This window comes from Calidris pugnax, unplaced genomic scaffold, assembly GCF_001431845.1.
Source record: "Calidris pugnax isolate Ruff unplaced genomic scaffold, ASM143184v1 scaffold8, whole genome shotgun sequence".
In the NCBI taxonomy this organism is placed as follows: Eukaryota; Metazoa; Chordata; class Aves; order Charadriiformes; family Scolopacidae; genus Calidris; species Calidris pugnax.
The window spans coordinates 775,206-789,415 of NW_015090830.1; the positions used below are offsets into that span (position 1 = coordinate 775,206).

General features: G+C 36.6%; 1 protein-coding gene across 1 annotated transcript in view; it reads right to left on the reverse strand.

Annotated features, from left to right (window-relative positions):
• ABCA13 (ATP binding cassette subfamily A member 13) overlaps positions 1 to 14,210 on the reverse strand; it is a 182,501-nt gene that overhangs the window by 38,790 nt on the left and 129,501 nt on the right. Inside the window, exons 48-53 of the mRNA XM_014940763.1 lie at positions 13,741 to 13,918; positions 10,271 to 10,386; positions 5,134 to 5,290; positions 3,923 to 4,176; positions 3,443 to 3,635; positions 2,276 to 2,385 (exon numbers count right to left, since the gene is read on the reverse strand). Coding sequence (XP_014796249.1) covers positions 2,276 to 2,385; positions 3,443 to 3,635; positions 3,923 to 4,176; positions 5,134 to 5,290; positions 10,271 to 10,386; positions 13,741 to 13,918 — 1,008 coding nt within the window. The remainder of the gene's footprint in view (positions 1 to 2,275; positions 2,386 to 3,442; positions 3,636 to 3,922; positions 4,177 to 5,133; positions 5,291 to 10,270; positions 10,387 to 13,740; positions 13,919 to 14,210) is intronic.

The following is a 14,210-nucleotide window of genomic DNA, read 5'->3' on the forward strand; positions in this document are numbered from 1 at the left end:
GCAATATGCAATCCATGAATCAATGGGTGGGACCAATGGTAAGTTCTATTAAAATCTATAGAAAAAGATCCCTCAAAACCAAAACAAAACCTGGGCGCATAAATACTGCCTTGAAGGCAATATCTTGTAAAAAATTATTGCAGACTATTTTATTTCTGTAAATCTCAAATATTCTTCAGACTCATGCTAAACTTCTAAATGCCATGATATCCACCAGTTCCAAAGAACTCCAAATTAATTTTTACCTAATTTTAAATCTCTTCTGTTATTGTCATTGATGTTGCTTACTATCTGAACATTTTTGTATTCTGTTCTGGGAAATTATAAATGAAAACAATAATCTAAAAGTCTCTGTAACCACTGCATAGCCTTACTCATATCACTTTTTATTCTCTCAGGAATCATTTTTCCAAAATCTCTTTAGTCTGTCTTTCTTCTTGATTAATAATTATTTGATGGTCAGTTCAGGAGTTCTTTGTTATCAAATTATTTTTACACTGAATCTCTTGAAAAAGTTTTTATGAAAGATAATGACAAAATCAAATAAAACACACTTAAGTAAAATCCTGATTCGTAGTAGTGATGGTGTTCATTTCAAAAGAAGTTCCAGAAAATGTTGAAATTACTGAAACTACTTACATTTGAAGTTAAATCTGCTGATCATTGTCTTTGTAAAGGAGTGAGAAAATACTGACATATGAAAGCATTTAATTTCTAAACTGAAGAAATATAACTTGTCATTTTGGAAATTCCAAAATGCTTCCTTTAAAAATTTAAACCCTTCATCTATCCTTCTCCAAAACACATATTTTGAAATAGACATAATTTAGGAAAAGAGAAGTTTTACAATTTTTAACTAGCCCATTATACATTTATATAGAATCATAGAGTTTTCTAGGTTGGAAGGGATGTTTCAGACCATCTAATCCAACCAGCAACCGAACATTGACAAAAACCACCACTAAACCATGTCACTAAGCATTATGTCAACCCATCTTTCAAATATAGCCAGGGAATGGTGACTCAGCCACTTCTCTGGGCAGCCCATTCCAATGTTTAATAACCCTTTCAGTGTAAAAGTTTTTCCTAATATCCAGTCTAAATCTACCCTGGCACAACTTCAGGCCATTTCCTTTTGTCCTGTCTGGGAGATAGGACAAACCTGTTACCTGGGAGAAGAGACCAACCCCCACCTCTCTACAATCTCCTTTCAGGTAGTTGTAGAGAGTGATAAGGTCTCTCCACTTCGCCTCCTTTTCTCCTGGCTGAATAATCCCAGCTCCCTCACCCACTCCTCAAAAGAATTGTTCTCCAGACTCCTCACCAGCTTCATTGCCCTTCTCTGGACACACTCCAGCACCTTAGTGTCATTTCTTGTAGCGACCAGGCCCAAAACTGGACACAGTACTCAAGGTGGGGCCTCACCAGTGCTGAGTATGAAGGAACGATCGCTTCCCTAGCCCTACTCACCACACTGTTCCTGATACAGGCCAGGATGCTGTTGGCCGCCTTGGCCACCTGGGCACACTGCTGGCTCATGTTCAGCTGACAGTCGACCAACACCCCCAGGTCCTTTTCTGCCAGGCAGCTCCCCAGCCATTCTTCCCAAAGCCTGTAGCATTGCATGGGATTGCTGTGACGCAAGTGCAGGACATATACACATATACATTTTACTTTGGCCTGACTAAAAAATAAGTACTTCCTCCTCCAATTTTGCTGGGAAAAAAGGTAAATGTTGGTTACTTCTAACCCAAAAAGTCCATTATTTACTTATCACCCCATCGAAGTTAGCCTCAATAGCACCAGCACTACCTCCTAGACTAATTACATAACATATTGATCAAAAAATTAACTAATAACTCTGAAAGCTATAAGTGTCAGAAAACATTTTAAAATTATCTAATTGAAGCACTGCTCATCAGCCTAAGACTGGAAACTTTTCAGTGCAGCACTGGTATGGGGATATATGTTCATGTATCTGGACATACTGTATGTTAAGATTTTTGTTACAATTATAAAAGACTGTGTTAAGGCTTCCTGGAACATACTCTTTTGCTACTATTCAAGTTTATTCTCAATTAACAGAGCTGTCAGGTAGAATTACGTAATGTTAAAGTGCTTTCCTGCAGAGACTTAACAGCAATAAAGCAATATACATTTAAAAGGGAACTAAAAAGGTCCTTAGAGTCCAGAATAAAGGACTGAAGATGTGTTGAGTCTTTGATCACTGGCATTATCAATTAGCGCTATTCTGATCAAACCCTGTGTTATTTACCCTGTAGGAGTCCTGATAACAGCACGTCCTGCAGATGGGGTAATATCTCCAGTCAGCATCTTAAATGTTGTGCTTTTCCCAGCTCCATTTGTTCCCAGAAGTCCAAAACACTAACACAGATTTAAAAAAAAAAAAAAAAAGGCAAAAGCGATCAATCTGCTATGCTGAAAGAAATAAGTAATATTAATGTTTCAACAGCTTCTTCCTTTTTCATATTTCTTATTATATGTCTGTAAGATACTGCATATGGATATGCTTTCCCTTTCCCATAGAAAAAAAGTTTTCAAAAACCCCATATATATAATATTTGATTTCCCCTAGTTCCTAAGAATGACTTATTTATGATAGCCCTCCACTTAAAACCCTGCCCAATAACTAAATGAATTATTTATCCATATTATTAGTAAATGCTAGATTTAAACCAGAGGATCTCAAGCTCTATTTGAGAGCCCTGACTACCAGTCTGTAGAGTCAATATTTCTCTATTTCTCATGAGGTGCTTCACTCTGTATAAGTAAATGAACACTGAACAGCCAAGACGCACACTGCCTCTGAACAGTTATTTCAGGTCCCTGGCTGCAATGAAAATATGTTTAAGCTAGGACAGGATTCATATTAAGTCTACATATAGCACTTTATAACCTTAAAAATACTTGTTTCGTGAAACATTCTTATTGATAAATAGGCTTTAATCAGCAATTACATCCTCCTAATTACCCCAGTTACTAAACAACTGATCTATAGGACATCACTGGACCTGTGCTGCCATGCACTAGTTTCTCATATCTTTGAATTTGCTATCAGCAAATCAGTTTACAATTGAGCTAGGTATTCCTTGCTTTCTCCTCAGACGTTGAACTGCTACGTTATCTACTTGTTTTTTATGTTAGCCTATAAACAGTAACTGGGGAAAGATAAGGAAGAATAAAAAATCAAGACTCTGATGAATTTGTAACCCAAAAAATAAGTAAACAGTTGCTTTTTAAACAGCACCACAGCTTCTGGTTTTATCCAGCTACTGATTTTCAGAAATTACTATAATTGAAATTGTTCTACTGCTACCTACAGATCTTTGATTGTAGAGATCCTCATTATGTCTGAACAATTAATTGCTCAGAATGAAGTGATATTTTCTAAAAGGAAAAAAAAAAAAAAAGACCTCAGTACCTCTCCCCTTGGTATTCCCAAGCTTATGCTTTCCACAGCTGTGTTCTTCTTACTGAAACCTCCATAACACTTCCTGAGGTTGTACAGGAGGAGGACATCATTACCAGTTCTTCCACCAAAGAGTCGCTGTCGCTCCATTTCTACATCAACATCTTCTGAAGGGCTAACCATGCTGTTAATTGAACACTGACCCCTAAAACAGAAGTTGATAGCAAATGACACGTGGCAAATTGGACATTGCTGTACTCTGAATAACTCTGCTTTACTTCCCTGGTTGCAGTCCCTTAAAGCCTGGCGATCAAATCTCAGCAGACTCCAAGGGACACAGCAACTACTTGTATTTTTTCTGCAGTGTCTACTAATTCAGGTACACCATGTTATCAGAAGCATTTTTCTTCAGGTGTTCAAAGGAATCCACCATTTTCTTTCTTTAAAAATTAGTTCAGTGTCCACTATGGCAGAATACAAATGGTAACACACCTTGCTTTCTGAAGGAGATCCCAATGAAGAAAAAGCCGTAAAAGAAGTAGTAGTGTTCCCTGTAGAGCCATTTCCACAAAAATCCATCCCAGGAAATTCATCTCAAAGGGGCTCACATACGAATCTATTCCAAAGTTGCTGGTCAGGTCAAACTTGATCTGATTGTACGAAAGTTCTATTAAACCCTGGCCTAAGCAGAATTGTGGGAATACAATGAATGCCCATTTGAGGATATTGTAGATGTTTTGAAAACTCTGTATTAAGAATCAGAAACGGGCAGGGGGAGGGAAAAAATAAGAAAGAAAAAATTAGCTTTCTCCAACAGCACATTAAGCACAGTTACATAGCTGGATACAGCATTCAGCTTTCCGTCAAGGTAAACTGATATCAGAAAAGTATATTGTGAACTATTTTGGGGCAGGGTTCATCACTTACTGCATTTTAGAATGTTTAGGGCCATGGGGTTCTAATTTTAGTTGAGATTCACAGATAGTAACAAAACAGATGTGGTAATGATCATTTCATTTTCTTAAAAAATTAATATTTGAATGCAATTAATTCTAAATCATCAACTTCAACCCAAGTCAACAACAAATCTCCCTCCAAACTTGAGTGACATACAATATAGATTTGACTTCAAACATCAAGTTTTTGACCTGGTACATGCAGAGATATTCAGATATTCATACACATTCTGAATCTCCTCTCCATCAAACTGCTTAATGACCATTATGACTAATGAAAATTACATACATGGAGTGAGAATGCATATTACTATTCATACAGTGCATTACAGATCCTAGGAATATGTGGTTTATCTCTTATGTCAATATTATTCAAACACATTTTACAATGCATATAATCTATTCAATGGACTAGAACAGCTCCCATTACGTGCCAATTACAACTTAATGGTCTGGAAAATGTCAAGGTTTCAATTAGCACTGTTTTTCCATTATTACAGCATGATTTTTTTATGTATTTAATTTTTTTGTTATGAACAAGTTAAAATTCAAGATGGTAACAAGCAATACAGTATACACTAGGACAGAAAAATCACGAATGTTTAAAACACAAGTTTTTCTTCTGGAAAAAAAATTGTCCTTGTGTGTCTGTAAACATACATATATGTATACAGAAACATATACACACATGGACGTGTATGCATGCTTCTCCCTTCCAAGTAACATAAAGCAAAGTTTTATACTGACCTGCACTTTAGAAATTATAGCTAACAAACGAGGCAAGAGAGTCACCAGCATGGTACACAGGCCAAACACAAAATTTAAGGAGATGTAAGAAATAAAAGCTACATCTGAACTTGAGAAGAATCTGGATACAAGATACATCCATGGCAAAGTTGCATATCTGAAAGTTAAAGAAACAAAATTATCACAAATAAGTTATGTTGTGGCATCACAAAAAAAAAAATGCAACTATCATACTAGAAAAAACCCAATAGTTACTCATTTTTAAGATATGCAAATAACTCTTTTCACCAACTAACAACAAAGGAGATATTTAGGATATATATTCTTTGTCAAATTACCTTATGATTCTGTAGACATGCACAGAGCTACTGCCATGTGATGGGCAGATATGATCCATTTTTGCATATATCAACTGCATATATTTACTTTCACTGTTCAAGGAGTTTCACAACCCTGATCTCTGAATGATTGCAAAACCACACATCTCAACAAGCCTCTAACAAAGAGATAGAATTCAAACAAAATATCTGAAGCTTAAATCATAGATACTGAGCAATCAGCTTTTCTTAGAGGTTTTTATAGAAAGAAAAGAGAACAAAAAAGGATGGATAGAATGATGAGAGAGAAAGAAAAGGGAAAGAAGAAAAGGGAAAGAAGAAAAGGGAAAGAAGAAAAGGGAAAGAAGAAAAGGGAAAGAAGAAAAGGGAAAGAAGAAAAGGGAAAGAAGAAAAGGGAAAGAAGAAAAGGGAAAGAAGAAAAGGGAAAGAAGAAAAGGGAAAGAAGAAAAGGGAAAGAAGAAAAGGGAAAGAAGAAAAGGGAAAGAAGAAAAGGGAAAGAAGAAAAGGGAAAGAAGAAAAGGGAAAGAAGAAAAGGGAAAGAAGAAAAGGGAAAGAAGAAAAGGGAAAGAAAGCATTAATCCTAGAACTGGAATTAAAATTTGTGCCAGTGATATCTGAGAACTGAAATTTGCCAGAGATGGCGTTAGCATTGTTATTACCTAAACCAAGTTAACATCTAGTAGAGTAGTACGCATCAAAAATGAGTGCATACTTCATATCACAATGATGATAATGCAGCATGTCTGTAACCACACCATTTTCAAGGCAAATCTTTAAAGGAGAAGGGAAGGCAACATCCATTCTGGCAAGTCAAATGTCTCCTATCCAAAGTGGAGCAGTCATTTATTTTATAAAGAATAAGCTATGTCTAGCCAGACTAAAAAAATGCCCATGCAATTTGATGAACATGAATGTCATGTAAAGGAAACGTATTTTCCTTTCAACATAGCACAAGACATATCTATCAAACAAACAGTATATAGGCTGCAGGGTCATAGGTGTCAGCATACACCACTGCATGATCATAAGTATATATATAGTATATATATACAGATGTATATATAAATACTTCTTATATAGTATTAATATATATAATTGTTTTAATAGTGAGCTCAATGTCAGAGCAACTAGCCAAAAAATATGTGAATTCACTTCTTCATTGCATTAAATGGTAGTTTCAATTATAAGCCATAAAATTCCCTTTTAAATTCAGTATTGTGTACTTTACAGTTGAACTTTTTTTCATCTAAGAATGCCAAAATCCTTTACCTTAAAAAATTAAACATTCAAATCCTGCTGTGAAGTAATAGTGTTGTTATCCTCACTTTAGAGGAAGATAAAGATTAAATGACTTAATGTTTGGGTCTCAAATGAAGATTTTAAGTAGTCAAGATTATACTGTACATTTCAGGGTCCTGTTTCCAGTCCTAACCACACAACCTTTTCTTCCTTTCAGGCACATCCCAAAATCACCGTTCTACATTTTGCTCTAAATTACAATACTGTAAATACAAGACAAGTCCATCCTTGGAAACAACACAGGAAAGAGACATGATTTAGAGTGCTGTTACTCTGCTGTAAATGAAAGCAAAATCTGATTTGTTTGCTTATAGCTGCTAAGAAAGGAGTAAGACTTCTGGAATACTAAAGCTCTATGACGTTCAAACACAGGCTTTAAAGTAACTGCCAGTCATGCCTACATTTCTATCCTCTTTCTCTTCCTTTAGCTTCAGCTGCAATTTGTTACTTTAAGTATCAAAGATAGAGCATTTTGGACAAAAGCGCTTAAGCAGTTGCACTATAAAACACTTTTGCTATCAGCTGAAAGAGTCAAAAAAACCTGCAATTTAGTTAGGAGACCGTTATATTTTTTAAAGGAAATCAGTTCTAAAGTAGCATACTAGGAAATTGTTGATTATTCTTTCAAACTCACCCCCTTCTGGCACATAGCTTAACTTTTCCATATAACTGAGCTATTTTTATCTTTATTCTAGATCAGAAATGCTGCACAAGTGTAGTCTGAAGAGAAAAATAACATTTTAAAAGGAAAAAATGCATTATGGAATGCAGATAAATGAGAATTACATGCACAGTGTTGGGGAAGGATAAAATGACTGCAATAGGCTTCATCACATTTACTCTGTAGTCGGGTTGAGTAAAGAGTACAATAGGAAGAGTGGCAGCTCTGTGCCCTTGAGACATGTTAAACTTACTAACAGTTATTGTATCTTTAATACATATGAATACACATCGAATACATAGACCCTCTCATTACAAATCACTATAATATTTTTTATGTCAGCCAAAATGAATGTACTGGAGGGTTTATGCTCAGATGATTAAGCTGCATCTGCAGTCAACAGAAAAACTGTTTAGAAGACAGTCCAGCTTTTCAGTCAATGCTTGCTTCTTCTGGAATGCCCAAACTTTAGCTCAACGCTTTGGTTAAAACAATTCCAGCATAACTCTTTGCACCTGGGATTACACTGTGAGCAGGACCAAAGCCTATAGCACACCACAGAAAACATTCATGACTTCAGATGTACAAGTATGTACTGTGCTATATAGGTCACATGCTGCTTGACTAAGATCTCTATATAGATGGCTATTCTTACACTAGGGTCATGGCAACTGGATTATAAAAAGGATTCAATAGTTGTAAAGGTAATTAAAAAAAACTAAACAGGAATGAGATTTAGTAGTATAAAGTCTTTGCATGAAGACTAAGATTTTCTGCCTTAAACTTGAGGGAATCAATTGGTAGTAGCATAGAAGGAAGAAGGAGGAAGATGAGAAAAGAAAAGAAAATTATGAATTTTGGATGTTTCATCTGACTTAATTACAGGATCATGGCATCATGATCTCTAGAATATTACATACTAGTCTGACCACTCATACCCAGGAAAGATGAGCTCAAACTGAAGTTATAGGGGAAAATGATTAATGGAATTACCCAGGGAATGGAAAGGCCTTTTCACAAGAGAGGACCCAGCTTGTTTGGGCTTGTAAAAGATATTTTATGAGGGAGAATCATGAAGTGAATAAACTTAGGCTGGGGTTTATAAGAATACATCCAAATAAGGAGATACTGAAACAGTCTGCCAAAAAAGGAGTTGCTGGAGACATAAAATCTTGAAAACAGTTTCAAGATTAAATATAGTAAATTTTTTTTAAAGTGTTTATCTGATACTCTTCCTGGAATGGAACACGTCCTAATCTTGCAGAAGATCCTTTGATTCTCTCATTGGAGCAGTTATCTAAACATCTGACTCATAAGATATGCATTTCCCCCTACAAAGATAGCAACAATTAGTTGCTTGAAATAACGAAGAAACTTCTGCTCAGGGTGCTTATGTGAGCACATATGCCCCTCCCCTGCCCAGCCTGACCTTTATCTCCCGTAACCCTGCCCAAGCAATAACCACCCGTGGTGGTCATAATAGGTGCATCTGGTCATGATGGCTCAAAGTCGATTCAGGGGAGACAGGCAACAACAGGCTGACTTGATCAACATGCCCACCCAACCACAGTACTGATACTGTGGTTGATATGTCAATGTGATTATGAGTCTATTATCTTACCCCTATAAGTAGTGAATAATTCAAGAGCCCTTTGAGCTCTCCTGCAGAGCAGTGGGCTGCACACCAGGATCTCCCCTTGGATAGGGAAGCCTCTCAAGGTTACTCCTCAAGCTTGAGATTCCTTGCCACAACAGATCCTTGGTAAAAGACTAATAGCTTGATAAACTTGCATGCTTCACTAAGATGATATCTTACATCAATTGTGCAGATATAATGCTTTAGACATACACCACTGACCACGTCTGGGACTAAGACTGGATCCAGCCAGACCTAGACTCCTCTCTGAGGAGGGGTTTAGAAAACAAAGGGGTCCTTCTCTGAACCTCATGACTCATCAGTAGGGTCTTGCTGACAGTTTTGTAGCAAGTGTACTTTGCCATCAAATCCTGTTGAACCAGTTTCATTTACTATCAAATTTTGTTAAATTGCTGTTTTATATCACTAAATATATTGCTACTTCTCTCTTAGGAGTGAAGGGCATCACTCCATTTGTGACATCTTATCCTATAACTATTTATCTTCAGCATTTCTTCCATCACCTGGGACTGCATACAGGAAGAGTTAAAGGAACAGAATAGACAGACCATTAGTTTGATTGAGCCCAGGGCTCAGCAGCTCTATTTTTACAGAGAAATCAATCCTCTGACCAGTTATTTTAACTTTTTATAACTGTTTTTTCAAGTGAAACTAAGCAAGAGGGTGATATGGGATGACTTCCCCCTCTCTCATAGTACTATTTGGAGACAAGTCTCTAACCATCCCAATACTCAATGTTCAAAATTACAGAATTACAGAAAATGTTTAGAACTCTAATAAAAGACAGCCTCTTCCTACCTTCTTGATGATATTCTGCACAGGTAAGCACTAGCACTGAAATTCAGATTTCACTGTGCTATTATTCCCTCCTTTTCTGGAAGATAACAATCAATCAACTTCTAGCAGCAATTGGTTGTTATGCAATACAGGCTGAATATTTTCTGAGACTTTCCAGTCTTTTTTTTTTCTTTTTTCCCACATGTGTGAGCAAATCTCCCTCCACCTTCCGCGTGTAAGTTTCCAACTCATGTTCCAGCCTGCTTTCTCACCATCTTTTGCTGAATCATAATCATTCCCAAAGAGAGAAAATCATGCATCCAGCAGCAGGTGCAAACCAAGTCTAAAGATTTCTGTTTGTTTCTTAGAAGCTATAATTCCATAGTAGCATTTCCAATCACATACCCAAAGAGTATCAGCAGGAGAACAGTGGCTGCCAAGTTTTTTCGGAAAGTGAAGGCTGATAGCTGGAAGGCACTAATAACACCAACACACAGGGTGACTGGAACCATGTAAAACAGCTAGAAACAGAAGAAAAAAGGCACTTAGCAGGTAAGCATCTCTTATTGGTCTTGCTTAATTAGCATAGAAGGGCTCTACAAATTAACTTTTCCATATTTGCATTATAATTACACTATAAATTGGGAAGAGGACTCTGAGATTTCAGAGTCCTCACTTGCTGTGAAACTGCCCCTCTTACACCATACACATGAAACATGCCGACAAAATAAAATCTGACTACAGAATATTCCCTTTAATTCCATTTCTATTGACCTTTCCAATATGTCCATTTAACAAGCTAACTCTTCCAGATAATGAGTCCGTATGGGACTATTGCTCCAAAACATCAAATTATACTATGAATGCAGAGTCTTGGATTCAGAAATAGCAGTTTCACTGATTGGTACTTCAGTCATAGGAGAATAGTAAGGATACAATTTTAAAAGAGACTTTAATGAAGGACCATGTGTGCTGATGAAGCAAATGACAACTTTTAATGGGAACAGACATAATATTTAGAAGAGTTACAGCCATTAGGCAGCAGGGAAATCAGTTTCTCTGTCTTGACATAATGGTAACCAAATACTTAAGGGGGGAAGGATGTGATTGGTACGAGGGATGCATCTCCAAGTATTCAAGAGAGATAGGTTCTGCTTGCAACTAGCAACAGCAAGATGTGAAAGTCTGTGCTCAGTTCCTCTCAGTGTTTGCCTGATCTGTGCATTGAGGCTGAGCTCGTTAGGACAGTGACTGCCTCCATTTCTACTTATATACTTATATAATATTTAACCTTATCCTAATGTAACTGAGATTCTGAGATGCAACTGCAATAGAGCCAACAAATCAAGGTCTAGCTAAATATTCAGTGTAGAAGAGGAATATCCATACTGTTAAAATTGGACTTTCATAGTGAAGTACAATGCAAGCCTGTTGAAAGTTAAGCCAGAGGACATCACTTCTTTGCCAATGGAAAGACAGGCATTTCTTTAACATAAGAACAATGGAGTGAAATCTCATATTGTTCGCACTGTACCTTACTCAGTGCCACATACAAATATCATACAATACCACTCCACAGATTTAGTTTTCAGTTGCCCCAGAGCTGTTTAACAAAATATGGTAGGGAAGTCAAAAAGCATCTGAGTCCCAGTATGTTCCAACAGACCTAGGATTTTTTTTTCTAGAAATAAATAACTAACTAAACATTAAAATCTATTAGAAGTCTTACTTGAAAGCATGGTGTGTTATAAAAGTTGGGCACGCACAAATAACTTTAATTTTGCCTCTCTGGTGACAGAAGCTTAATTTGAGCAAAACTTCTATATTTGTCATCAAATTTTCTTAGCACTTCTACATTTTTCTATTTCTTAAACATAGTAAAGAATATCACTCACATGTATAAATACAGTAAGAACAGCCTGATTCTCATGACAGCAATTTCATAAATCAAATACTTCTGCAGGTCTAGTAAAGATTATGCTACCAATAATACAGGACACAGCCTGTAATACTTAAAATATGTAGAGGGATTTCAAATTTGACAGTTCATATATTCATGTGTTCAGTGTCCCTAAATGATCTTGCAGCACAATTAGCATTTAAAGCAGTGTCTGTTCTTTTCCAGATCATGATTGATCATGCAGTACTGTGTTGAATTTGTGAGAACATTTTGAAAGGAAGAGATTGGCAGAAAATAATGAGGACTTGACTTTGCTACACAAGGAGAAACTGAATGATGAAGGACCGAGCTTTTAACCAAGCCCTCTTATCTGACACAGCAGAAAAAGGAATACAAAGATTGACTGGCCAAGTAAATAACATTTGGGGAAACGTGTTCTTACTTCAAGCTTGCTCAAGTGTGAAAATCCTGATTTCAAGCATGGATGGGTGAAGCTCTAATGTTTTAGATTTGGAATAGTCTGAATGAGAACACAGAGTGTTCCAAAAATCTCTGTTCCTGACCATGCTAGTTCGTGTTTGTGTTGCCTATACTAGATCCCAGCTCTTCCTTCCATGACCCAATGTGTCAAGCAAGGTGCAGAAAGTTTATGTCCCTTATCTGAGGCCAGGAATCTTTTCACTTTGGAATAATCCAGATGACGCCAATTCACTGTTTCCTCTGAGACCAATCTTCCAATCCAAAACACCTTATTTGAGAAGCACAGTACAGCGCCCTAGTTCTTTAAAAACAGTAATTCTATCCTTTTCCCAGAAGTAGACGACCTAATCTCAAATTCCCACCAAACACTCAACTAATGTTATAGCAAGCTTTATTACAACTGAATTATGAAAAAGCCTTTCAGTAAGAGACGTGTATGTATACCTTGCATATATATATTCACACATAGATACATACACAAATACCTAATGGTGCAATTTTTAATTTTAGTTTTTTAAGAGTCACCTTTGAAAAATATATTTGAATATAATGTGTGGAATTCATGCTTAAATGGAATCTAAATGAGTTCCATTACACAGCCAATGGGGACTAGCAGTGACTTGAGAAAGTTAATTCTACTTCACAACCTTTGCTTATTGGCCTGAACAGAAATCAACTTCTCAGACTTGAATAAGGTAAGCAAAAAATCCTTTTTCATTTATCTGTGTTGGTCTAAATCCAACCTGCCAAAGTCAAGTCTCAGTGGCATTCCTGTCTTTACATTTGATTAAAAGGGTAAGATTCAGGGAAAAATAATTTCTGTGATATTATCAAAAGAAGGTAAGATATTCAGGTTTGTTAATGCTCTGCATGCAGACAATACTATTTGTAATGCTAACAATGGCAGAAATTACTTTATGTGAGAAAAATAAATGTTAAGGACAGAGACTTCACCCGTTTCTGATCTAGGTCATTCTGTGTATGTGAATTCATAAATAATATCTTCTACTGTCTATCTTGCCAGAAATAAAAGGTACCAATTCGGAGTATCTCTCGTATTACCTACCAACAGACAACATATAATTATGTCTTTAAAGTAACTGAATTGTATCTTCAGGCTTCTCCAGTAATCTGAAAGATTTTGCCACTGGCAACTCAAAGCACAGAAACTCCTGCTATGAACTGCTATGTGGATGATTCTCTCTGTCTAGGCCAATTATCCAGATCCCTCTTATTTGTAAAATAGTGTAGGTACCCAAAGCTAGCATATGCTTTACCTTACAATTCAGCACAATCCTTGCCTTAAAGAATTTTATCTGACGGAATTAAAGTGGAAATGGTGTTCCAATGCTTGTTAACATGACATCTAAGAGCTGTTGTTCTGCACAATTCAAACCTTATTCATGTGTTTTGTAACCATATTTCCTTTTCCTCTTTTATGACAAGCTACTTAGAAATTTACACTTGAACACATGCTTCCCCCCATGATACATACCATATCACAGCAGAAGTTAGCAAGCCAGTAAGTTGTGTAACCCAGGCCTGTGATGTGCTGCAAGCGTTTTGTGCCAGATACTCTGTCTCTCACTACAGCACTTCCAATGGATGCGGTGAGGATGGAGAAACCCAGCATGATACACAGCGCTACCCCACACTGACGAACGTTCTCCATTCTAGGGTACGAAGCAAAATGGCAAAATGAAAACACAGAGGGGAAAAATAGCTCACCATACCCCAACATTTTCAAGACCAACTTCCTACCAAAACAACACTAGACATTAGGACCTTCATCCTGCTGCAAATACCATGTTTGTACACTGTCAACATCTAATTAGAAAACAGGAGCAAGATAATGTGTTAAGTTACAAAACTATAGAGTTACAGAATCCAGTGTGTGTTTAAAGTCTGAATAGTAAAATGAAGCTGCTGTAAATATTTCCCCCTCTAGAGAAGATTAAAATTGAA